The sequence below is a fragment of the Lacerta agilis genome, chromosome 6 (assembly GCF_009819535.1).
Source record: "Lacerta agilis isolate rLacAgi1 chromosome 6, rLacAgi1.pri, whole genome shotgun sequence".
Lineage (NCBI taxonomy): Eukaryota > Metazoa > Chordata > Lepidosauria > Squamata > Lacertidae > Lacerta > Lacerta agilis.
In genome coordinates this window covers 44,861,109-44,887,745 of record NC_046317.1, presented here as the reverse complement: position 1 = coordinate 44,887,745, position 26,637 = coordinate 44,861,109, and the positions used below count along the sequence as shown (strand labels likewise).

General features: G+C 39.6%; 1 protein-coding gene across 4 annotated transcripts in view; it reads right to left on the bottom strand.

Moving 5' to 3' along the window:
• Nucleotides 1-85: 85 nt before the first annotated feature.
• TESK2 (testis associated actin remodelling kinase 2) overlaps nucleotides 86-26,637 on the bottom strand; it is a 55,545-nt gene continuing 28,993 nt past the window's right edge. For 3 of the 4 annotated variants that reach the window (XM_033152285.1, XM_033152286.1, XM_033152288.1), the window contains 7 exons: nucleotides 20,073-20,219; nucleotides 12,126-12,208; nucleotides 10,219-10,294; nucleotides 8,843-8,926; nucleotides 7,298-7,384; nucleotides 6,720-6,867; nucleotides 86-4,103 (listed from right to left, as the gene is read on the bottom strand). In XM_033152285.1, the coding sequence (XP_033008176.1) occupies nucleotides 3,112-4,103; nucleotides 6,720-6,867; nucleotides 7,298-7,384; nucleotides 8,843-8,926; nucleotides 10,219-10,294; nucleotides 12,126-12,208; nucleotides 20,073-20,219 (1,617 nt within the window). In that variant the 3' untranslated portion in view covers nucleotides 86-3,111. The remainder of the gene's footprint in view (nucleotides 4,104-6,719; nucleotides 6,868-7,297; nucleotides 7,385-8,842; nucleotides 8,927-10,218; nucleotides 10,295-12,125; nucleotides 12,209-20,072; nucleotides 20,220-26,637) is intronic. The other variant, XM_033152287.1, reaches the window with a different exon arrangement.

Here is a 26,637-nt window from a genome sequence, read left to right as displayed (position 1 = left end):
GCAGCAGCTCTTGTTCTGGCGGTCAGAGGATGCTGAGTCCAGGCTAGAGCTTTGTTCCTTAGCTCTGTCTTTTCAACCACAAAAGTAGATTTATTTGTTTTTATTCTGAAAGCAAATTGGGAAACAGTTTACAAAAACAGACAAAGAAAACATTCAAATACTTTAAACTAGATTCATCTTTGGTTACTTATTTCAGTTCCAGTAAAACATACTGCTGCTGTAGTTCAGGAAAAAAGTCAGACCAAGTAAAACATAAAAACCAATATTTGCCTTCTTTACACATCCATAAATATCTGCAGTATTAGAAAAATGTTTCGTAAAGATTCTTTTCCGGCAGTGTTAAATTATACACAGGCTACAGACTTTTTTCCTAAGATTTAATGACAAAGTTTAGCTATTTACAGACTGCAAATATTAAGACATAAAATTCCTTCATAAATATGAAAATAGATCTTGCAAAGATCTTTAAACCTTAATCAAATATTTGGCTGCCCCAAAGGTTATTTTTGCATAGAAATGTAGTGACATGCAGTATAAACAGCAGCATTAAGTGCAAAGAGGAATTATTCAAGTGTCTGTAGTTAAACTGGCAAGAAACACCAGTGTTCTTGGACAAGATACAGCAACCAAGAATAAACCTATCATACTCCTGTCTTCTGCTGGGGTAGCAATTTCTTACATACAATTATACACAGTCATCTTTCACCAATCAGTCATAAGTATTGCTGCTATCATGTGTTTAATAAATGTAACATAGAAAGATTGAGTGAATTAAAAACAGATTGGGGATCTTAGACGGGTCTGCAGGTCGCTTGTAAGAAAGCAAGATGCATCTGTCAGCAAATCAAAAACATGATAAAAGCAAAACTCTCTATTGTATTTGTACAAAGCACTGCCACTGTTTTGCCACAATCTGTATTCATTACAGCTAATGGCCAACAGCTGCTCTGCAATACTGGCTCTAGACAGCATACCCAGAAGGCCATGGGCTCTTACATGTTGCAAAAGTGGACAGTATACATTTAATTTTAGCCACACAATGACCAAGGAATTGGCTTCCACCAAGCTCCTTCAAAAAGAACTTCATTACAGTGTGGGCTGGAGAAATGTCATACTTTCTGTACCAGGATAAGAGACTGAAGCCTTGCACTAGCATTCTGCTAAGAATGCAGAGCAGCCATATAAGTAACCCTCTCCCCCAGCTCAAGAAAGAATACCACATCTGATAGTTTGTTTGCAGAAAAACTGCATGAAAGCAGGAAAAACATAGATGAAGCAAAATCAGAGAGGCCACTTGTTTAAATCTTCACAAAACAGCACAAGTCACACATCTAAAGGCTACAGGGTTCTAGCAGCTCACATCAACCACAGGCCAGAGTAAGCAGAAGTGTGGACTCTTTTCATGGCCTCTAAAGCAGACTCCAGTGCTCAGTTCTTTCAGTATCCATGCACTGATCAAGAGTAAATGCTTCTTCCTTGGAGGAACAAAACATTACTATATCCTAAGTGTGTAGTGAGATGGTAACATATTTATTTTTCACTGTCTTAAAAAAATGCATGCAAAAAATGGCTGTGGGGAGTTCTCTAGAAGGAACTTGACAATGTTAAGGGCTCCTATATAAATAAGCATAGATTGCAAAAAGATGTTACTGCTGTCAAGGTTGCAACAAACAACTCTTAGGCAAGAGATTGTTACCTGTTTTACAAATATTTCCATATCTGTGACCCCCAGTTATTGCTTGATACTTTTTGTGGACTTTCACCGTTTTTATGGTTCCTTTTTGAGGGGTTAATAAGAGAGGACATCTACACACATCAGGAAGCAGCACTGCTTTTTTATTTCTTCCCCACAGGTGAGTTCTCATTAGCCTATTATATTAAAATAAGGGTCTAGAGTCAAGACTTGGGACTCCAATCCCTCTTATTCAGCACATACTATCTTCTCTCTACTTTGAGCATTGTGCTGGACTTGATACTCAGAAAGAGAGACTAGTAAGGACTGGAAGTACTATTTCTGCAGCTACAGTCAGAGTCTAGTGAACAAGCATCCCTCTTCCAATGGAGGAATCTCAGGTGAGGTACTTTTAAGTTATACAAAATGTAAATACAGACCAAGTTTCCATATATGCACACATCTGTTCAGAGTGTGTGACTGACCCACATGGAGAGGCTGATTGAAGAGTTGCACAGGAGTTGGCTAGAGCTGGATTTTAAGAGGCTGCTGCTGCAGAAGGGCTGGCTTACTTTTAAGAGCTCCCATATCAAACACTTGGATGGTTATACACTTAATTTCTTCTACAATATAGAATTGTAGGTACTGAAGAGTTACAAACACACAGCTGTGTTTATCCTCTTTGTGCACTTCAAATTTACTGAACAGGCATTTGGTTGCATAGCACCTATTATTGCTTAAGGAAAATGGGATTGACCTCTTTCTTGGTCATGGTATTAAGGTGACCAAAGCAAGTAATAATTGGACAAGGAATGCTTGAAGTAGGAATCTGAGCTGTTTGCTTCCAGTGTTTGAAACTGGATTGGAAGAGGTAGGAAATTTAGCTCCAGCAGTCAAGTCTGATTTTCTTCAGTGGAACTTTGAGTTTCAGGCCAGCACTATGAACCTGCCATTACAACAGAGGTACAGGATGCTACCACCTTATCTATCTATGTTGTCCCAGCATTGCCAATTTCCATCTTGTTATACTCAATAAGAGGTCATTTATACCTGCTCAGCAGCTCCCAAGAAAGGACACAAAAAGAGAGTTATAGATTTTTTTAAAGGCTGCTGCCAAGTTTGGAATAATTTCTTCAATGGGATCTAAACTGTGTACACAGACAGAAAATGGCTTCTAAGTAGAGGCAAGCCTAGGATCCCATATTTATGGCCCTGCATTGATCCAGGCATTGCACTGATATATTGTTCTCCCCTTCTGCGTGCAGCAGCTGCCTCCTGAGGTACGGTAAGGGATTATTATCTCTCACACATTGACATACATGCTGTCTCTCCAAATGGACTGGTCTGGTTGCTACACTTTGCTAGAGTATTCTGACATAGAAAATTTAAAAAGCAAAGAAGTTGGGAGGAATATACCACCATGGTATCATGGCTGAACTTTAAATGTCACATTTTGATTGCTCGCATACTGATGCTGGTGCATTTGAAGATGGCAGAGAAACAAGATTTGAGATGTCACTATCCACTGCCTCAAAAAGAGAGGCTTCTCTGCCAGACTGTGGGGAAGGGTCAACACTGAACAATAGTTTGGAAGACTCCGACCTAGTGGAAGGCATGTTCCTTTGAGTTTCATCTTCAACTTCCATATCTTCAGAGGAGATGCAGCTCATAAACATCTCTGAGGATCTATTTTCTGAATGGTCTAAATTATGTGCCAAGATACCATCTACATTTTGGGAAACTTGTCCCCTGGGCTTTCCGAGTTCTGCTTCCTTAGCAAAATTTACAGGGCAGTACCCGTTTTCATCTTGGGGCTCCAGTCCATCAGAATAGTCCATCTCCTCCTCCTGCAGAGGAGGAGAAGGCAAGTCCTGCCTATGATGTTTGGCCTGAAAAGGAGGAATCTCAGACACTCCATATTCACTGCTGCTCAGTAGCTTCTGCAGCTGGCTGGGATCACATCTACTAATGGTTGAAGAGAGATCCCCAAATGTTCTATAATCTTTATGCACAAATTCAAGAGATCCTGGAAGTGATCTGCTCCGTCTTGCAGGAAGGAAAGAGGAGTCCAGCCAGTCAGTGTTAGAAGTCTGCCGGAATGGAGTCGGGTTCATCCTCAGACATCCTTCTGCCTCCGGGGAGTGCAAGTCAAATACAAGTGATATCACAGATTTGCTTGGCAAATCAAAAAATTTGACCTTCCCACCTTTCAAGTCTTCCCTAGAATTGAAAGGGTTGACTTTCCGGTTTGTCCCTTTGCTTGGTGTATAGTAGGGGTCCTGAACATTTATCTTGCGGCAAGGTTTGCGAGAGAATATGTCTGACTGACTGCGCGATAGCCAGATATTGCGCCGTGGACGGGGTGATTTAGGTGGAATCTTGTCATCCAGTGAACTTAGCCTTTTTACTCCTTGTCCCCTCTCTAGTAAACCTAAAATGGAGAGAAAAAGAAAATCAGACTTAAAGGATGTTGCTAGTGACAGGATTAGAATGATACAGAAAAAGATAACCAATGTACATATGACATTCTGTTCAGTCTTCCACAAAACCCCACACCTTGGAAATGTATGAACTCTCATGGAATTCTGTATCAGTTGAGATCCAAATCTTTTTTTATTCGCGCAAGTAGGAAGTAAATGTCTAGTATAGAATATTAGTACCAATAAATTGTGTTTAAAGTAATCTAAGGATTGATCCTATCTCTAACTCCTCATGTTCATCCAAAATCTTTTCTCTAAGTCAACATTTTACTGCTTTGAGCTGCATTCTGCATAGACCATTAGAGGGGAATGCAATACCAATTGTTAAAGTCTTATCTCTATTACATGTGGGCAAGTATTTTCAAAGGCCAACATAACAGGAGATATAGCCTTCCCATTCTATTATTGTGCTCTGTGCACTAGCAGATTGTTCCCAAGAACAAGAGTTGAGGAAGACAGCCACCATTTAATGAGACTACAAGACAAATTCATGCTACTAAAAGCTGATGTTTTCAACGTGAGGTTTCCTTAGAGCAAAGACACCCCTGTGCTTTGAAAGGTGAAGGCAAACAATAATACCTCCCTCTGGAAGTGAAGAGGTTATATTCCACATCAGCTTTGAAACAGCACATTGTCCAGTGCAGAAACTATGACACACAGCAGTTGGGCTTGGGGGTAAAATCTGTTAAATACATGTAAATAATGCATCACAAAATAGAGCAACTGCAAATATTAAGGTCAAGTGGAAAGTAGCTGTCCAAGCCATGTAATAGCTTTCTCTCAAAACTGAGAACAGGTACCCAAATTTTGGCTGCAATTTACCTAAGTACACCAGGGGGCAGTGTAATGCTTTATAAGAAGGTACAGTCATACCTCTGGTTGCGTTTGCTGCGGGTTGCGATTGGCACGGGTTACCAACGCACCAAACCCAGAAGTACCGGAATGGGTTACTTCCGGGTTCGGCGCGTTGCGCAGAAGCACAAAATCACACTTTGCGCATGCGAAGAAGCACCGAATCACACCGCGCACATGCGCAGACGCAGTACTTCAGGTTGCGCTCTGCTCATGTTGCGAACGGGGCTCCGGAACGGATCCCATTCGCAATCAGAGGTACCACTGTACAATCCAATCCTAACACCAATGCTTCCTAGGTTTTATTATGTTAAACATACATATTTCTGGGTACATTAAAGGATTTGCAATTAACCAGCACTGATATAGAAACCTTTTGAACAAGTTTCAGGGTCACATGTATCTCACACATATGAAAGCACTTCTTCATTTGTGCAATGCCAAGTACAGCTCTCCTCACATGTCTCCAGTGCCCTTAATATTGCTAAGAATGAAGAACCCAGTGTACTCTGGATCAAGCTGACAGCGGATATCGCTGTTCAAATGAAAGCACTTTTCCGTACAGTCCTCAATCCTTATTGTGTGGGGTAACGACGCCTATGGCCCAAAACAATGTATTCAGTTCCTAGATTCATTTCACTTGCAGTTTCCACAAACCAGCTTGCAGCAGTAGTCTTCAAAGCTGCAATAATTCAAAATGATCTGATATAGTCTCTAGGAAATACTTTGCAATACGTCAGCCTCTGGTTAAAGGTCAGAAGTCCCAAGCCAACAAGGAAGAGCTTAATTTGGATGAAGTTCCTGGAATCTGTTTCACAAGGGCACAGCAGACACCAGGAGCCTTGTTTGCTTCTAAAATTAGATATTTAAACTCCAAAAGTGCAAGCTACAGAAAAAGCTACTAACAGCTAGTAGTTACTTAAGTAACAGTTTCCTTTTGAGGTCTATATAGTTAGAATTTGGGTACCTATAGAGCTGGGCTTTAGAAAAAGTGGGAAATAAGAATAAAAAAGATGAACGATCAAGAGTTTACATCATATGCAAATAAAATGTTCCCTTTGAAAAATAAAATAAGAGTACTAATGTCAAGCAACAAAGCGTTTGTGAGAACAGGTCTTCTCATCTGTCATAGCCTATGATGCATAAAAAATGGGTGTCTCAGAAATGATATTAGGGAATTAGGGAAAGTTTGTTCTCAGAGTGGCACCTCCTCTGATCCTACAAGGATTAAGACACCAAACAAAGGATTATTTTACTCCACTAGTCAAGATGATCCTTAATGACATTAAGCAGAACAATTCTAATTCACATTTACACATGGGGCGTGGCAGAGAGAAGACAAGACAACATCCTGGAGATCCACTTGCAGAGAGTCCATTGCATCAACTGTCCTGCTACTGCCACTGCAAATGGAGCAGCTTCTTTTTCTCTCCCCAACCCCGACTGACAGGGCTGGCACAGAGTTCCACCTTTTCCATGGGCCTGTCTGGGGAAAAGGGGCTTTGGCACAGACCTTGTTTCTCCAATGCAACATCAATATTGAATTTCGTGATAATGTAGCTCAAGTCAAGTTTTCTTATTTAGAAATAAAGGTATTATTTCTGGTTCACATTCTCCATCAAAAATTCAAGAAAGGAACCCTCATTATAATACAATTTTTGTTATTCTTGCTTAGTAATCAGAGCAGCCTTGTGCTCATTCCCCTTGATCCCTACCTTTGGAAACTGAGATGGGTTTTCGATCTGTGCTTTCCAGATTTAGGAGCTTTCTTTCTCTTTCAGCTTCCTCACTTTTCAAATTCCCTAGAATTTCCTCCAGTGTCTTGGCAATGTCAGCAAATGAAGGACGTAATTTTGGGTCCATCTATTAACAAAATAAGTGACAAGATACACAAGAGCTTAGTCATGAAGAAAAATCTGTACACATAGCACTATGTTACAAAAACATGATTTTCTTGTTTTTTTACAAATTAATTTTCACAGGCACCATCTTTAACACATGTATACCTACAGGGATATTGTTATGTTACATGGAAGAAAGATTAACTGATGTTTCATTTTGACAAAGCCATACATCTAAAGCAATGTGGAGCAGAGGAATTATAACTTTTAAAATATCCTTTTGCTCTAAAATATCCTATTTGCATTCCAGAAATCTAACATTGGATTTTAGAGATGCCCTCTCCTCCAAGTCCCTCATGAACCATTTATCCAAGTTACCAGAGGCCTCAGTGTACTGATGTTTTGTTTTAGGAAATATGTTCATTCCATTATTTTCCTTTAAATATACTCACATTGCAGCAGTTGAAGGCCAACTGGAGGAAGTTAGGGGGACAATCTCCCACCATGTGCTGGAAAGCATCATAATCCAACCCAAAATTCTGCAAGTAGAGGTGGAAAAAGAAAAGGAAGGGAAAAGTTAACAATTGAGGCACAAGAGAGGAGGGGGGAGGAAACATGTGCTAGACAAGGAAATGAAGAAATCATGAAGACAGTGTTACAAGGCAAAGCATGAAAGGGAATTACAAATAATAATTCTCTACTTAAGCAATACAATTAATTATATATATAAGTTATTCCCTATACAAGCAACACACCAAGTCAAATCTATTAGTGCTCTAACACAAACACAAGGTTCCTATGTAGATATGGGCAATGGCAAAGGGAAAGGGTAATTTCTTCTTGTCTCAGTTTGTGCCTTGATCTTGTATGGACACTGAGGTACACCTACTGTCTCCTAAACATTCTGCCATATTAGGTGAATTTACCTGAAGCACAGTTCATATAACCTGACATTCCTACTGTATAAAGTTTAGCCATCTACAGCTTAAAATGCTTAAATAAACTGCACAACGTATCTGTGATGAAGTAGGAAAACTTTCAACTTGCATCATTATCCATCTAGTTTTGCAATAACTTTGGCTTGGACTACTTTAATTGGTGATTTTATAAGTTCTCTCCAAGGCAAGATGACTGCCTCAAAATCCCCCCTTCTCTTGCAAAGAGAAGACATTTTCTACACTTTCAGTTTGAGAATATTTCATAGGAAGCTGCCTTATGCCAGATCAGGCTACTTGCAATTTGGCCAAGCATCATCTACTTCAGCTAGCAGCAATTCTCAAGTGTCTCCTGTAGAGGTCTATCACATCAGTGCCTACCTAGTCTTTTTAACTGGAGATGCCTGGGGTTGAACCTGGAACTTTCTGCATAGGTAGGATAGGACATGACAGCTTCCCTCTTATCCTGCTCTCCTGTGAAAAGGCAAAGTGCATCTGAGGTAGTGAGGCAACTCACCAATACCAAAATGTAGTTCTAATTTAGAAGAGAAGGATTCCTATGCAGATAGTCCTCTTTCATTGAATAAGGTACCATCAATAACTTGCTTTGGGTTATACCAGTCAGATATTATAGAAGCTCATGGCTAATTGCTGATGTAGCAGTTACAGGTAGGTAGCCGTGTTGGTCTGCTGTAGTCAAAACAAAATAAAATAAAAAATTCCTTCCAGTACCACCTTAGAGAAGTGTGCATGCACATGAAAGCTCATACCAATAACAAACTTAGTTGGTCTCTAAGGTGGTACTGGAAGGATTTTTTTTATTTTGCTGATGTAGCACTCACCTGCAAAGTATACTGTAATTATGTGCTTTAACTGGGGAAGGAGTGGAGAGAAGGGGTTAGTGCCAGTCTCTGCATGCAACTGTAGCAGAGGATGAATGCTTTATTAGAAGACATATAGTGGTCATTCATCATGTGTTCAGCAACTCTGCGAACATTAATGACCCAACGAAATTCTTGAGGATTCTTCCCTTTCCTGTCCTTGTCAATGCACTCTGCTTACCTCTGTGCGAGGGAGATAGTCTGGATCTGCCTGGATCCTTGCTATAATCTCACAAAGAATGATGCCATACGAGAATACATCCGCCTGAGGGGGGGGTGGAGGGGGAGAAAGAAAACATGACCACAACTTTATTACAGGCACTCCTATGCTGCCTGATCTGTTAGGGTCTCCCTTCCCCATTCACATGACAAAAGTGTCCTGTATGGTGTTCACGTTTTTTACTTTCCAACATTTGCCAAAGTTCTAGGTTCAAGCAATTAAAACCTAAGCCTGCAGAGTGGCAGTCTCACTTCCTTCTCCTAAGGGATAATGCATAAAAGTACATTCATTGAACAGGTATCTTAGGACCCAGAGATTTACCTGTAAACAGGGCTCAATGTGGACTTTTCAACTTTGAGGTGATCTCCGCTTCCGCATCTCTGCTGCTCAACGCACATGTGCAAGCCCCCAGGTCAAGGTCTAATTGCCTGTTTCCCTTTCCCTTCCATGCTTCAGGTGGGCTGCCCAATTTGTATTGTTATATTTACTACACTTTTTTAAAATGGCTAACCTTTATTCACTCTTAAAACTGCTCTGAGAAGACGTGACTGTGGTTGCGGCCAGCTAATCAGTACTGTGCAAAACTGGCTTCTGTTGCAAACCAGAAGAACATATTTAAGTTTAGTCTGGGAGAGCCTTGACAAAAATGTGGTGTGCTAAAAAATAATGTACATCTTATGTACATGTATCCCACTGCCCACTCCAAACAAGGAAAATCAGAAAATGTTGCAGTATTAATTGGGAGAGAGAGTCCATCCAAACAATTACCAAATGTATTTAGAGCTATAAAAAATACTACTCACAGGAAAGAGAAAGTACGTAACATATTGCTGTGCAATATTCAAAACAAAACAGCATGTGTATGACTAGAGAAAACAACCTCCCCTATAGCATATCATACCTATCATATGAGATAATTCAGCTAGGTACTTGCAGGCACAGGGTTTCATATGATTTATGCTGTGCTGCTTTTTACTTGCTTATCTGGAAGCATTTATTGTCATTATAAAACTCTAAAGGTTGAGAAACCCATTTTTTGCTACTCTGAAAATTAAGAAAAACAGAAACCTTGGATATTTATTCCACAATGAAATAAAAAGTGCTGTCATTCCATTCAAATGAGATCTATAGTAATATAGTAACTCTGAAATCATGTTCAGGAAGGAGCAGATTCCTACTGAATTTTCTATGTAGGACCCATTCAGCTAAACGTATTAATTACTATCATGTTAGAACAGCTTTAAAGCTACAGATGCTCACAAATTCCCTACCCCACCTATGCCAGGCAACCAGCAACCCAGTATCTATTAACTGATGTATAATTAAAGAAGACCAACCTTTTCATTATATGGCTCATCTCTCAGCACTTCAGGTGCCATCCAGTAAGGAGAGCCCACCACTGGCAGTTTCTCACTTTAAACATTTGAAGAGAGAGGTGGTTAGAAGCTGGCAAATTAAGCTGGCAAATTAAGCAACTCCTTTCACTTTCAGCATGGGAACAAGTACAAGCTGTTCTCTTGCCATTCATATTGATTCTATTTGTCTGGACAACAGAAGGTGATGGAGAGAGCAGAGGTGAAGTGTGAAGTGGCCAGAGTACCACTGCAAGGCAAAAGAGCTTCTGTCCTTTTTCCTGAAAGGCCTCTTCATAGTTCTAGGCTCTTTAGAGCAAGTCTTCAGATATCATTAACAGGCAACAGTTGACACTTCAGAACACCATTCAGTAGCAGATAACCCTTATCTTGAAAAAAATATCCCATGACAAATCAGACTATTCAGAAGTTTCTCCCTAGACAATTCAGAAAAGTATTCTATTTAGGAAGCATGATAGGAAGCTTCCTGGAAATTGAAATAATTCATTTCCACATTTATAGAGCAGCTGTATCGAGTCAGTACATTTTTTAGTTTAATTTTGTTTCACCCAAACTGTTCTAGTTCAGTTCATTAATGGATCACTTATCCAATGGGAAGAATATGACAATAATGATTTGCATAACTGCTTGAAGCATGTTCAGGGTCAAAATAGTCACTAAAATAGTAATTTTACAGAACCCCACTCATTAGTATTCATGGTACTTTACATAGCAGTTAAACCATTTTGATATCTTTTAAAAATATATATATATGAAAAACAGGAAGGCAAGAAGAAAGGTTTCTAAGTGGCGTGATGATATCTGAAAGAACTGTATGGAACTTTCACGAACTGATTTCAGTGAGAACTCAAATGCGGATCGTGTAAAGGAAGATATACCTGAGCATTTGCAAAGTACTTATATTCATCACTGAGCAAACATACACTGCCGTAAACACTGAGGATCAAAAGGTGCATGTCAAGGTGAGCACCAACATCTATCTTTTTTAGGAGATGACCTCATTTAGCCACTATGGAAACTCATGGTAAAAACTCCCAGAGCAACCAGTCTTAGTCTATTGCAGCTAAAATAAAGAGGCTTATAGCACCTTAAAGTCTAACCAATTTATTATGGCATAAGCTTTCATGGTCTGGAGTCCATTTGATAAGTTGCTGCCAGGACTGTTATCCTCACTTGACAGATAAATATACACACTGGGGCATAATAGGTTATGTTATACTCTGGATTATGTTATGTTTTAATAGATTATGTTTTAATAAGGATGAGAGTGTTGGAGATATGTGCAAATGTGTATGGTAAATCCGGTCTTTGGGTGTTTGATTTTCGTTGTTGTGTATACTGTGTATATACGGACAATGACAATAAATAAATCTTATCTTATCTTATCTTATACAAGAGAGAAAATATAAATAGGTGGGCTAAAAAAAGCCAATAATTGCAAACAGGTGGAATACAGTCCTGTTCTTCTTCAGCTGTGGTTTTGCAGGTTGCTGCTGATCTGAAAGCTGCCATTCTCTATTAGAAGAATTTCAAAGGGAAATCCAGCAGGAGATAGAAGAATTAGAACTAATAACCATATTTGATTTTGTTTGCCCTGTTCGGCAAGTTTAATTCTGTTTGAATATACAAAATGGTTCACTCTCCCACTACAGGTATTAGCAATGAGAAGTTGATTCTGTTAAATAACTTATAACCAATACCTGCTGCTGTGAATAGTCACTACTTGTTTGACAGATTAAAACCTTTACTGAATTTTCAGGCTGTACCTTTAAATTTCTTTGCCATTTTATTCCCACGGCTGAGGATTTCCCCCATAGTTTATGTTTGCAGTAATTTTCCTCATTTTGATTCATGCTGACAATGCTACTTACCTGAAGTCGGGGATTTTCTCTGCTAAGCCAAAGTCACCAACTATAGCAGAATATCCATTCTCATCAAGCTTTATCAAACAGTTCTGAATGAAAAGAAGAGGGGAATTAGTGTGGTCCACACTTGAATCCCACCATTAAAAACTTAATAGGAAGCAATACAAGTAAGTGTGTGTGTGTGTGTTATATGGTATCCCACCCTTCATCAGAAGTGATCTCGAGACAGCTCACAAAATTAAATATACAATCAACTAACAAACCATTAATCATAGTAACTAATCCATCTGTCAAGTATTACAAGGAGTACCTCTCAATTGTAATGCGGGCACATGCACCACAAATTTAAGAGGACTGGCAGGAGAGGAAAGTCTTTAGCTGGTGCATAAATATAGACAAGTATGCAGCAGGTGAAGTTCTGAGGGGAGTGAATGTATCACAACTGAGGTGCTCTTTGCCAAGACCCTCTCTGGTGACTTCAGTCAGCAATGGCACTGCCAGAAGAGCCTCCAACCTCAAAGCCTGTCCAGAACAATATGGGGTGTTTCTTCAGATAATCAGGCCCCTATTATGCCATTTAGGGTTTTGTGTGTCAGAAATAAAACTCTGAAATTGGCCTGGTGGCCAATAGGCAGCCAAGTGCATTTATTTGAGGACTAGTTATACAGTCCTAGGCAAATATACCTACTAAAACTCTGGCTTCTGCAATCTCCAGATATGACTGATCTGAAGATCAGCCAAAGCTACCGCTCATTTTTTTAGCAATCTGTTCAGGTTTACTATACAGTTTGACTGGGGAAAAGAATGTCCACCCCAATTCTAAATATGCAACAGTTACCTGAATAATTACCCAATAGCACGGGAACATTTGGGAGGGTAGAGAAACTAGTAGTGCGATTCTATGCTTGCTGAGTCAGAAGTAAGCCACATTACATTCAGGAGGCTTACTCCCAGGTAAGTATGTATTGGATTGCAGCCTAAGGCTCCACTCCTAAACATGCTTATTAGGAAGAAATCACAGTAGGAATTCTCAACACAGTAGGAATTCTCAACAAGTGTACGACTGCACCATAAGGCTGGAAATTCTATTCACATTTGGGAGCAAATCATACTGAACCCAGCAAGACTTCTGAGCAAACACATATAGAAATGAGTTGCAAACAGAACAAGGAATAAATATGATATATTGGGCTCTTGTGCTGTTTGATATCTTTAAGTGAAATCTGTTTGCTAGATTCAGTTCATGGATTATTACTACTATGAATTATAATTTCTAGGTTTACACTGCATTTAGGCTGTAGTTTAAGCACAGTATTAATTTCATTTTTGCCTTTTATTGATTTTAATATCTCAGGTAGAACATTAATTTGCTATTTCCATTCAGAACATTTTTGGGATTTTGCTTTTTAAAATAGATCACTACATACATTTAATCTATTTTAAAATTAAAAAATAACTTGCTTGCAATATCTGCAATTCACTGCCAAGTCTCACTTAGCCAAAATCTTGTAGGTAAACAAGGACTGTGAACTGTAGTCTTTACTGGATTTGGAGAGCAACGGCCACATCATTACAATGATACCTAACTGTCAAAGACAAGGAGCAGATGGGGGAAATTAAGCATTCTGGTCTGTGTACTGTTCTCTCTAATGTACTGATGCCTCTGGCACTGGCCACTGTTAGCCTTTCATTATAAAATGAAAGTATAGTAAAGTTCTGTTCTGTTTTAGTTTTGTCCAGTTTAATTTTTTGCACAACTGCATTGCCCACTGTGCGTAACACACACATCCATGTAAACAGCAGGCAGCAGAGACTTCATGGACTTCTCTCAAGTTGTAACCTGCAAAATCAGCAAATAAATTCAGGTACTTGCCTGCTCATAAAAAGAGCAGATAGGAAAGGGGAGGGGGAGGAAGGACACATCAGTCTCAGATCTTCATTGTACTTCTCTCATGGACACACAGAGATTCCGCTTTGATTCCTAGGTCCCAATTAATTTTTATTTTATTTTAACCTGGATCAGTTATAGCACATACAGCTCACTTTGAGATTTAAAAAATTGCACAAGGTCAACTGAATCAGGCCAACCCAACACACACTAAAGCTTCTCAATTATGGCCTTTGTTATCTCTCGTCAAAGAATGCATTCATTCAGCTTGCTTGTGGTAAACTATTTGTTCACTGCAAAATGCAGCTAAATCCTAGAGGGATAACATTAATCATACAGCAATGTTAAAACCACGATGAAAATTCAGCAGTTGGTGTAGAAGTAACCATATGTTGGGCAGCAGCCATTTGATAATGCTAGGGTTCTTTTTTGGTGCTTCATATGGCAAGTAATTTTTCTACCTACGGTACTTAAGAAGCTTTTAGTGTAATACAATGAAATCAAGCTTTCTCTTACAGTTTATGAACTTTCGAACTATATACCATGAATACAGAGTTGTATTTCTAAAATAATAATAATAATGTTGCTGATCACTGAGTGGTTGCTATTCATTTGCTTTCCTGCATTAGCCTGCATTTCCCCCCCCTTAAATGTAAACAATGCATGGGAGGCACATCTTATTGTCCAAACTTTTACAAGTATTCCAATAAGAATACCTGCTTTGAATTTGTTTGAACATAACTTCATGTCAAACTCTGCTTGAGATACCCTTTTCAATCATTATGGAACCCACCCACAGTTTGTCTCCTAATCTCATCCCTACTCATTATCTCTCTCAAAACTTCCCTTTCCCTGTTCTCCCTGAAATTGCTGCCCCTTCACCCCAATAACTATACCTTACTGTAACTAAGTCAAATTGTGTGTAATTGAAACCACCTTGTTCTTCTCTGCCTCCATTTCCCTCCCACTTCCTCTGTTTTTCCTGTGTTTATTTTAGACTGCTATTTGTAAAGCATCGTGTTTTACCTGAACCAATGGATTCAAATTACAAGAAAGGAGATTCCAATTAAACATTAGGAAGAACTTTCTGACAGTTAAGAGCTGTTCAACAGTGGAAAGGGACTACATTGGAAGGTGGTGGACTCTCCTTCATTGGAAGTGTTTAAATCTACTGTCAGCTATTCTTTAGCTGCAATTCCTGCGTTTGCAGGACTAGGTAATCCTTTGGGTCTCTTTCAACTCTACAATTCCATGATTCTATGTGTGCATAGGTAGTCCCATATAGATTTTTTTTTTTAAAAAAAAACCATTTAAAGCTATATTAATTGTGCTTTATTTTGTTTCTTCTCTAATCAAATTTCAGTTCAAATACTAATACGTAATGAGACACCAAATTAACATGGGCAATCTGCTGAATCAGATTACACTACAAGGACATCAGAAAAATATTCCAGAAAACCCACATCACTGATTAGCCAAGCTGTGCTCTACAAGGCAACTGTGGGCACTTATTATAGATATGTCCCTGGATTGAGCTTCACAGAAGGTCTCTGGGAAACTTTTAAATTATATTTATTTTGATAAAGAGAAGGCAATCAGACTGGGAACCAATGGTTACATTTACTCAGAATACTTACTGTCACAATATTATCCCTGAAAATAAGAATTTAGAATGAATTTAATCTGGACAATCAGGAGTGATCTTGGTTAGTTAGGAGTGACAGTCTAGCAGTAGGTTTCGGATGGAATTGTATTCCCCTTGAAAAAAAATCAGGTCTACTACCATACTGTTTTCAGGCAAAATTCTAAGTCATTGTCTTTAATACCCTCTTGGTTTCAGTCCAGGATATTTAAAGGACTGTCATCTGCCCTACTTTAATCTTGCCCGTCTACTAAGGTCAATGAGAGAGGCGCTTTTTGTATGTCCAATCACCCATCACCATCTGAAACATGGTGGGTGGGACTAACACTGCTCTGTTTAAACAAAATCAAAAATTCTTTCCAGTAGCACCTTAGAGACCAACTGAGTTTGTTCCTGGTATGAGCTTTCGTGTGCATGCACACTTCTTCAGATCAACTTCTTTTGATTTTGTTTTGACTATGGCAGACCAACACGGCTACCCACCTGTAACTGCTCTATTTGTCTAACTCAGTACCCTCTACCCTGACTGGTCTTGCACAGAGGCTTTTCACAGGCTGGAGGTGCCAAGGATTGAACATGGAATATTCTGTATGCAAATATTGCACTCCACCACTGAGCTACGGCCCCTTGTTATGCAGATTCAAATTCTGTGGAATGTATTGCTACATTGCATCTATAAAAAAGTCCAACAATACATGATCAAATCTTTCTGTGGAGACTTCCCCAGAGATACAATTCTAGAAGTTTATACAACATGAGTTATGCCTTAGGCTGAAATCTTTACTTAAAGAAGCTGAAACTGAGCTCCAAAGAGTTAACAAATGTTTATACATAAACAGATGTGAGGGAACATAAAGCTCCTTTTGTGTGTTGAGAGAGCTTAACATCTGCTTTGCACAGTGTAATCCTGCTAAGGAAGTTCAACATTTATTTTCTTCTCACATAAGAAAAGATATCCACTAGCAATAGCTTGTTCAGGCCCAATGCAGTTTCCATTAATTTTCTTTGTGCTAAGGTAAGCAAAGAAGGATTGCTTTATATTCAGGCATGTTACCACAGTTTCCTTCACATTAGCTAAAATGCCAAACAGTCAAATGGGACAATATTAACTGCTACTTGTTCTGTCATCCTCACCACCAATGATGGAAGAGGAGAGTAAAGGCAAACCTATAATCCCTCAGTTTCAAACCACATCTTTCTAACGAAATGTATCACAGCCCTTGCTATGAAGTGGGAAACTGTACAGGCACAGTGCTAATACACAACAATATAATCCTGCTATTGTCTTAATGGTTACATACAACTTTTACAATATTGCTAAAGAAATCCATGTTTGCTAAATGAAGTCATTTAAGAGACACAATTTATGCTCAAAAGTGTGCTTTAAACTATCTATCTATCTATCTATCTATCTATCTATCTATCTATCTATAAATAAAACAAGAGAGAGTTCAGACAATTTTGCACTGTAAAATTTTGTCTCAGAAAATCAGATTTATCTAAAAATATTAACAGGTAAGAAATGCATCCTCACAATAACTCATTGTCTCCTGGTTCTCATCCTCTTCATTATTCGTTTCTGCCAACTTGAAGGTTTTACAAGAAAATTATCTATATCCAAATTTAATTACCTCATTTGATTTTGAAGTTCACTAGCTTAAATAGCAATTCCATAAATCAAAGGAAGGTAGGGAAAAGGCTAGCATAAAAAATATGCTGAGCAGAATTGTTACCATTTAAGTAACATTGGTATCTCTAGTTACAGGTAGGTAGCTGTGTTGGTCTGCCATAGTCAAAACAAAATAAAATAATTTTTATTAGGATTTTTAATTTTAGGATTATGGAGCTTTCGTACTACTCTGGCTTGTCAAACTTGAAAATCTTGAAAACATTTCAAGAAGCATAATGGCAACATGGAAATCTACTCCTCATTCTCCATAGTGTTCTCAATATATTTTGTATTTAGACTGGGGTGCAGGGAAGAACCTTTGGTTGTTAGCCTGATAAGGATCCCAAAATGGTCCATAAGGACGTTTTCCTCAAAAAAAACCTGAGCTGTCTGTCTCTCCTTGTAAACTTCATGCATGTGCATCTGGTTGGAAAGCACACGAGCAAAAATGCTACTATTTTTCAAATGAGGAAAAGAACTGGACCCTCAGCCAGAGCTTCTGTGCTTCACAGAATGCCTCCTAGGCTGTGTTTAAAAGCAAAGAAGAAAGGGTGAGAAATGCAAATATTTTAGCTGTTCTACACAAGTCCTTGTGATACTGATAAAGATGTTCAACCATTAGGGGCTTTGCTGGGCTTAAATATAAAACCTCTTGGCATCCTACCTACAAAACACAAACACATCAGATAGATACTGGTGAAGGAGGTTTGCAGTGCAATCCTAACCAGCCTACCCAGAAGAAAATCCAATTGAATTAAATGGGACTTTCTGCCAGGAAATAGAACTGCTAGTACATTGGCAAAGCTAAGCAGTTCTGTTTTGGTTTCAAAGTCAATGGGGGATTGCAAGGTGAGATTCCTGTCTCTCAGAGGGTTGGAATAGATGGCCCGCTGGGTCCCTTCCAACTCTACAATTCTGTGATTCTATACCCCATACCTGTGATGTCAGGTATGCAGCAGGTAGAGGTTTGGAGACTTAAAGTGTGCTCCCAGTTGTTCCTTGGCAAGTGAGGATTGGTGCTGCTGAAAGCACCAATCACTTTGTATTCCCATCTTGAATTCAAGCTGGTGATTCAAATGATCTTAATCTACTGGCATGGCTCAAGCCATGGTGACAAAGGAAAATAATTACTCTGCGTCATCTGATGTCATGTTGAAGTCAGGTAATTTGAGTGGACAGCTCCACCCAGCAGTCAAATTGGTCTTCAGGGGCTGGGGGAGCTGCCAAAATGGCCCACCAGCTGCAAATGGTTCCCTGCCCCCAATTTAAAGGGTTCAAAAAGATTGCACATACGAATACATTATACTGTTGTAATTCTAACTATCTATAAAGGTAGATATCATCAAAGTACAAATGGTGAGAGAGGTCGACATTGAGAGGGTGTGGCTTTTTAAAGGCCACCTAGTGAGTTCAGGGCTGATTCAAACAGGAGAATTCATCGTTTGTATCTCAATCACTTAAATAGCAAGATAGAGTGAAACCACAGACAACACTAACAGGAATTATGATTTGCTCACCAATATTGTAACACCAAACAATTTTACACTATTAAGTGATATTAATTCAGCCTAAGTGCTGTTGTACTAAAGCTTCTCATCTTAGTGTTTCAGGCATAACCTAATTACTTTCAAGCTCACACAACTCTTCAGCCATAAGTATGCCACCTGTTAATATTTGCCCTCCATTTGAATTAGTTTCAAAAAGACCACAGTTCAGTTACAAAAATCAGTATACTGAAGTCTGGAAATACTCCTATAAACAGAAGAGGTGGCATTTGGGATGCTTTGCTTCCTAAGAACACAGACAGTAACTCTTTATTCCATTCTGTCCCATCTCCCCAGAGTTGGCAGACGATTAAAGTGCATCCCAGCTGGTAATTTGCAGATTTGGCATGAGAACCTTCATCGTAACTCTGCATTTTACCTATGGCACATTTAAAAAATCACTATCACTATTTATTAATCATTAGTGGTTTATAATAGTGTTGTTTATGAATTAGTGCCAAAACGACAGATAATCGTAAAGATGATAAATTTCTGATTGCTTTCCTCACCAGTTTGCAATTACAATGGGACATTTATAAGGAAAGAAATGATTTTCATATTACTAGCTACAATGTTAAATAGTCGTAATGACAAGGCATCTTGAAAAGCAAAGTTTATGCAATTATTTGTAGCACTGTTTTATCCATTAGTTGAACAGCTGCTGGAGTAAAACTACTACTAGCTTAGTGTTGCTCTGTAGCAGTTTAGGTCACCTGTAGAACAATGTTGAATGTATCTGAAGTTATGGGGAGCATTTAAATATACAGCAATAAGCCTTTAGGAAAGTAGGGTGGGACACAGAGACAAGCCTGCATCTTTTTGTAGTTTTATATTATAAAATGTATAGCAGCTGGATCTCTAGGCTTTGGGAACTAGAAGTTTGAATAACTTGCTGCGAACAAATTAAAGAAGTTGTGCAACCACCTTCCCAGGAACATAATCCTAACTCATTTATTTGTGACCTCTACTTCAGGTTAGTTTCTTCTCAGACATCTACACAACGTGAGTTGTTCTGGGAAAGTTTAATCCACTAAACTATGTTTTCAGTGTTTTCTCGCAATCTTTTAAAGTGACATTTTATGTAACAGTTTTACAGTTTGAGGCACTGAGTGGGGCTGGAGAAAAGTAAAACTACACAAGATTGTTTGTAGTCCACTAAGTAATACACATCTATTGCCAAATGGTTTCATTTAATAGGGGCGCATGGTACCTTGGATGTTAGATCCCGATGGAAAATGCCTTTATAGTGAAGGTAAGTGAGTCCCAGAGCAATGTCCAGTGCCAGCTTCACCCTTACTGTCCAGGGCAGATGTTGATTACCATCCAACAGCTGTTCTAGGTTACCACAGTTGATATACTGAAAATATAAAAAAAAACCAATTAAAAAGAAAAGAACCACAGTTAAACTGTCTGTACTTCAAAGTACAGACAGGTGAGGAATTTCTTCTTGGATTTAGTGGGGCAAATGTAAGTTCCTCCAATTGTACTAATGATATACCGGTACTAACTCAAACCAAACAGTCAATCAATCAATCAATCAATCATAAAAGTAAATAATCTATTAACTTTAAGATCGGTAGGTGAATGCATCCCCAATAACTCCTGGACATCCTCCTTGTTGGCATCCATCTGTCTCGAGACACAATGGAGTGTGCATCCAGGGGTGAAGTCAAACTGCTGTGTTACCAGCACCGAAGTAACTTCCCAGTGTGTATGGAGGTTCTGAGCTGCCCAGACAGACAAGACCTCCCTCTTGGCCTCACTGATGTGGTCCAAAGGAAAGCAGAGCAATATGTTTGGCCCAAGCTAGGCTGCCTGAGTTGCTGGTAGGAGGCATACAAGGTGCCATCCAACAGTCTTAGGGAACCCACTCAGGATATGTTTAGAAACCACCTTCCTGACTCCTTTTTCATGAATGCACAGGAAGCTGTCAAGGCTGAGTCAGACCTTTGGTTCATCCAGCTCAATACTGTTCACTGACTGTCAGTGACTCTCCAGGGTTTCAGCCAAGGGACATTCTCAGCCCTACCTAGACAAGCCAGGGATTGAACCTGGGCCCTTTAGCATGCAACTCACGTGCTCTGCTACTGAGCTATGATCCTTCCCTAAAGCACAGCATACACCAAAAGAGGAGGAAATGACAACTGGAAAGAGGTAGTGCAGACAAAACAACTGATAACTGAGACATCATCCTAGATTTCAATTAACATGGTTAGTTTTTGCCAGCAGGTGGTGGCATTAAGTAATTTAAGGTTCTCCTCTCTCCCTGTATTTCTACTATAAAAAGAGTTCTCATGTAGTAGATTTCTGCTAAACACCACGTACTGTAGCACAATATTTCTGCAAGTCAGCCCAGACTTCAGGCTTGTAGAGAAGTACTATCAAATAAGTCCCACTTGTTAAACTGCAAGAACTGAAGAAATTCATGTGCACAAAGAATAAATATACAACATTCTTTCTATATTTGCACCCCTCTTTAAATACAATGAGACCAAAAATTTATATCCAAGTGGGATTACTTTAACAAAAACCAGTGACCCAGCAACTGTATCAGCCACTGAACTACAAATCAAAGAACTGTTAATTTCTAGCTGTCCAGAATACTTGAGGATCTAAAGAGGATCAAAACGAAGTGTTCCTTGGCTAGATGCCAAACTACTTGGCCCAGATTTTAGGAGCCAGCTCAAGTTTCTCAATGTATTATGCCAGGAGAGTTCAAGGCCACCTCACAAAAAAGTGCAGTTGTTTACCACTTGTGGACCAGGACTATGTTATGCAGCGATTTCCACCACAAGCAAATTAATTGTGCATATTAACGCAGATTGCCATTTGGAAGCAACAGTTATCTGCCCCAGGCAAATATAAGTTTCTGATGCAGCAAAAATGAGTCTTGCAGCAGTCCACTGTGCCTGTGTGGTTACTGCCATAATTAAAAGAGATGCCCATGAACATACATGTAGGAAATATATTCTGATGGTACGTGATAACAATCTTGCACACACTTTGCTCTATTCTGTTTGTCAAGTCATTATTTAATTTCTATTAATTTTATTCAATTTATGAGTTATCCAGTAATGCAGCAACTTGCTTAGGAACAAAGGAAGCCACCTTTTATTGAGGGAGATCCACCAGCCCATCTAGAACATTCACAAGTCTGAGGGTCAGATACTCTCACGGACAACCTTCTGTGGGCCACATGATAGTGGTGCATAGGGCCAGTGGCAAGAACTGGGTGCAGCAACGGATGTGAATCTTTACCTTCGTTCAACCACACAAATGTCAGAAGTCAGTCAGTCAGTCTCTCCCTCTCTCTCTCTCTCACACACACACCCCTCATCTACCATCCAAGAAAACAAGAATCATTGTCATAGTTCAAGGACAAATTCGTGTCAGGCAAAGAGCACTTGAGGAGGCTGTGAAGCACTACAGTGAGGAGTGTGACCTTGGGAAAATCTCAATGACTGACTAGAAAAGGCTTTGGAGGTTCAGATTTGGCATCCGGGCCTGAGGTTCCCCACTATCTTCTGCACTAGCATTCTAGGATTTCAGACAGGGGCATTCCCAGTCCTACCCGGAAATGCCAGGGATTGAACTTGGGAACTTCTGCAACTTTGCAAGCAGATGCGCTGTCACTGAGTTATGGCTCTCCTGCTTCAGCCAGCACTCTATGGAACCATGCAAATATTTTGGGATGAAAATAGTGGGCATACTTTTTTGACAGTTAAAACAACTGAGCCACAATATCTACATTGCAAATCACAGTTGATCCCAGATTCCCTGTTGTGATTGCTCTGCCAGAATCTGCACTTTTGGAGCAATACTGATGTCAGGTCTTCTTGCAATGCACCACACCTCCTTCACATGGTATTAAGCTGCAGGAGATCACAGTCCTGCTACATAATGTCCAACCGTCATTCTCAAAGAGCCTCCTTTGCACAAGCAGTACTTCCTTTATATTTTTCTCAGAACATATTGTCCTTCACAGTTCAGTATTGTTTTGTCTCCTGCATATCATTGTTTGAAGGACTGAGAGGTGTCGTGGCAGATGTGCTGAACCAGTGCCTGGCCTTGATAATAGATTTTGGTGAGCGACAACAAACTGAAGCTCAACTCAGACAGGAGATATGCACAGTCAGTAGGTAGCTTCCCCAGTCCAGATGGATGAGGTGTAATCTGCTCTAAATGCGGTCAGAATCCCCTTGAAGAAACAGGTGTGCAAACCTGGGGGGTACTCCTGTATCCTCCATTGTCAATGAAGGAACAAGTGGGCTCCATGCTGCCAAGTGCCTTTTAACAGCTTTGGCTGGTGGTCCAGCAGCCTTCCTATCTGGATACAGTGATCTGGTAATTTATAGGATAGATTACTGCATTGTGTTTTATGTTGAAATAACTTTGAAGACTATTCAGTAACTGCAGCTAGTGCAGAATGTGGTGGCCAGACTGACCAGGACTAGCTGGCCTGAACATATAACTTCAGTTCTGGCTGGCTTGTGCTGACTGTCAATATTTTTTTCTGAGCCCAAGTCAAAGTGCTAATCTTGACATATAAAGTCTTGGGTGGCTATGAATGCCAGCACTTCAAGGACTGCTTTTCCTCACATGAAGGTGAAATCAGCATCTGAGGTCCTTCTGTGTGCCCCCTCCAACAGATATTCAGAGGGTGTCAACAAGAGAAACTACCCACAAATAATGGATTGTCCTTCCCAGAGATGCTTCCTTGGCACTGACATTGTCACTTTCACAGTGCCAGCCAAAAACATTTTTATCCTCACAAGCATTTGGACACAGTTCCAATAGTCTGACTTTTTGTTGTTTATTTTTAATGTTCATTCCTATGAATGTGGGCTGATTATTTTTATATTGCTGGGTGGTTTTTGTGAATTTAGACTTTTCATATTTGTTTTGTTCCAATGGCTTTTTATTCTGTATATACTGCATAGTCTTGTAAATAACTGTGGTAATTTTTCCTGCATGAAGCAACTCATACATTGATTTGGAATGAACCAATGATTAGTTTGCTGTGTCTATACTGCAGCCAATAATTAAACTGGGCTTACCAGGTTTTTTGGTATTACCCATTTTTTAATTCAGCTTACAAGTATATTAGCACATTGCATTTTTACCACAATCACTCTTTTTCTTTTGACAGTTAAAAACAACTGAGCCACAACTGAGTCAACATCACAGAATTGGACCTCCACTCATGCAACTGGACTTCTTCTTTCCAACCCCCTACACCTGCCACAGCTCAGCTACCATAACAGAGTTGCAGCATGCACAGAGGGCTGCAATGGGAGCAGGAATCCATTCCACAAACTGTAATGTGCCACTGGTGGACCAATGGATATCACCCTCTTGTTTATTGAATGCTATGTCATCACAGCAAAATGAGCTCGGCATGTAAAGCATGGAGTTGTCTTGTATGCAGACACTGGAAATATTTGACTGCAAATCTTTAATGAAGGTTTAATTAAGAAAGACCTTTAATAGTGAAAGGGCTATAATAGTGCAAATGTGTCCAATTCCATGCTGTTTGGCTTCTAAGTACTTTGTCTATTGTAACTGTAACTTAATCTTATCTGTTGATACAGTTAGCACATAACAAGGCAAGATCCAGTCTGCTCAAACACTTAGTACCATAGATCTGAATAAAGCTTCCCCAGGAGGAATTATAACACTTTGCTCATTTCTCTTTACATAGTAGGACTACAGCTCATTTCACCAGCCCCACAGGCTCCCATAGTCAAGAATCTCAGGTGAAAGGATCTCTATTACCAAGCTATTCCACCCTCCTCCTCCCAACAAGTTATCAGTCCCAATGCAAGTACTGGAAGATGTGGTCTTTGCAATTTCAAATATGCATGCTCTGAATGTCTGCCATTTCAGATAAATTAACTATCCTATGGGCCCTTGCTCCAGCTGATGCTACAAGATAAGCAATGCTTTAACAGTTGGGCCTAAAAGTTCATTGTGTGTACAAATGCAATTACAATTCTACAGTACTTAAAACCAAATTAATCCAACTCTTCAAAATAGGGATAAGGCTCCACCTAATTATATATTTGGAAAAGCCTTCTAAGCAAAGGGGGGGAAAGTAAAGTAAAAAAAGTGTAATGATGTGACAGCTCTTGCTCTCATTATGTACAAAACAAACTGCGGCTTTGCAAGTAACAGAACTTTTTTTCCAACTGGAACAAGGGTTAAGTACATCAAGAGTGGCAGCTCAGGACTGAAGGCTGGGAATACTTGTACTCCAAGTATGCCAACAATTCAAATTCCATTAAAAATACAAGTTTGCCCTTGAAGAGTTAGATGGGAAGGAAAGGCCTATTCTGTGTGTTGTCGGAACTCAGCTGAATGTTGTTTCCTTTCTTCACAATCCTTGATAAAATATACTTTAAGCAGCAATACAAATTCATGTAGATCTAAATTCTTGATTCTGATGTTTTTACTTCTGAGCGTTTGCAAAGTTGTTGTACGGTCCTGTGAAATTGTGGGTTGTAGGAAAATATTAGAGAATTCAGGATTAGAGAAATTTGTAGGTAAAAGTAAAGGAGCCCTGGACGGTTAAGTCCAGTCAAAGGTGACTATGGGGTGCGGCGCTCATCTCGCTTTCAGGCCGAGGGAGCCAGCATTTGCCCAGAAAGCCTTCTGAGTCATGTGGCCAGCATGACTAAACCGCTTCTGGCGCAACAAAACACCCGTGATGGAAGCCAGGGCCCACGGAAACGCCAGACTGGGACAAGAATAAGTGTTTGCACATATTCTGCAATTATTTTTGACCTGAGCTTCACAAATTTCTTCCAGCAGCCTGATCTTAAGTTTGCAGGCCTTTCCCCTATACTGCAGAGAAGCAGTACATGGAACTTATATTTAGTTGTAAAATAAGCCTGTACAAGCCTACTCATAGAAATGCTACAAAAGCTTTACCGCATTCTTAAAGTGAATTCCACTATAACATCTCTTTTAATATATATCTATTCAGGTAAGAGAAAGAAAGAAAGAAATAGAACAGATGATGAATTTATAAATCTGTATGCTGTATCCTTATGCAATAAGATGTAGCTCCAGTTGGAGAACCAGTTCTAGCACAGCAAGAAGTACAGCAACACTAAGGACTGCAAAGGACCTGGTCATTTAATTCTTTCCACATGACCTCTCCTATGTATGTGGAAAAGCATCTGTGTGGCTCTGGCTGTAAGCTTACAGAAATCATAAGACATTTCCACAGAAGAAGGAACAATTTTGCAACTACAAGAAATGGATGCTGAGCACCATGAGCTATATCCTCATACCATCCAATTTATACTGAGGTTATTCTGTGCAATCTGATATTGGGGTACAGTGAGTTTAGTGACTAGTAATCAAGTCTGCAAAAGTGCAATAGAACTCAGTTTCCTAGGCTGAGCAGTAACAACTGGATCAGTGAACTGGGGCTTAAGATTAGCACCTGATGACCATAAACTAAGAATTTCAGAAAATTAAACTAAAAACACATGCCACAGTGGGGGAGACAAGTCACCCAAATGTTTGTATGCCTCCTCCGCCCCTCCTTCTCACATGCAACTCCCTCCTCCACTTCATATTTGCTAGCCATAGTTAACCATCATTTCTGTGACATAGGAATAGAAAGGGAAGCCTGCTGGGTGACTGGGTACTCCCAGTTACCAAACCACAACTTGTCTCAACTGAACCACCAGTGGAAGTGAAATGAACCAGAGGCTTCCACATATAAATCCTGAGTGTAATCAGCTTCAGTTCCTCTACAAATTCTC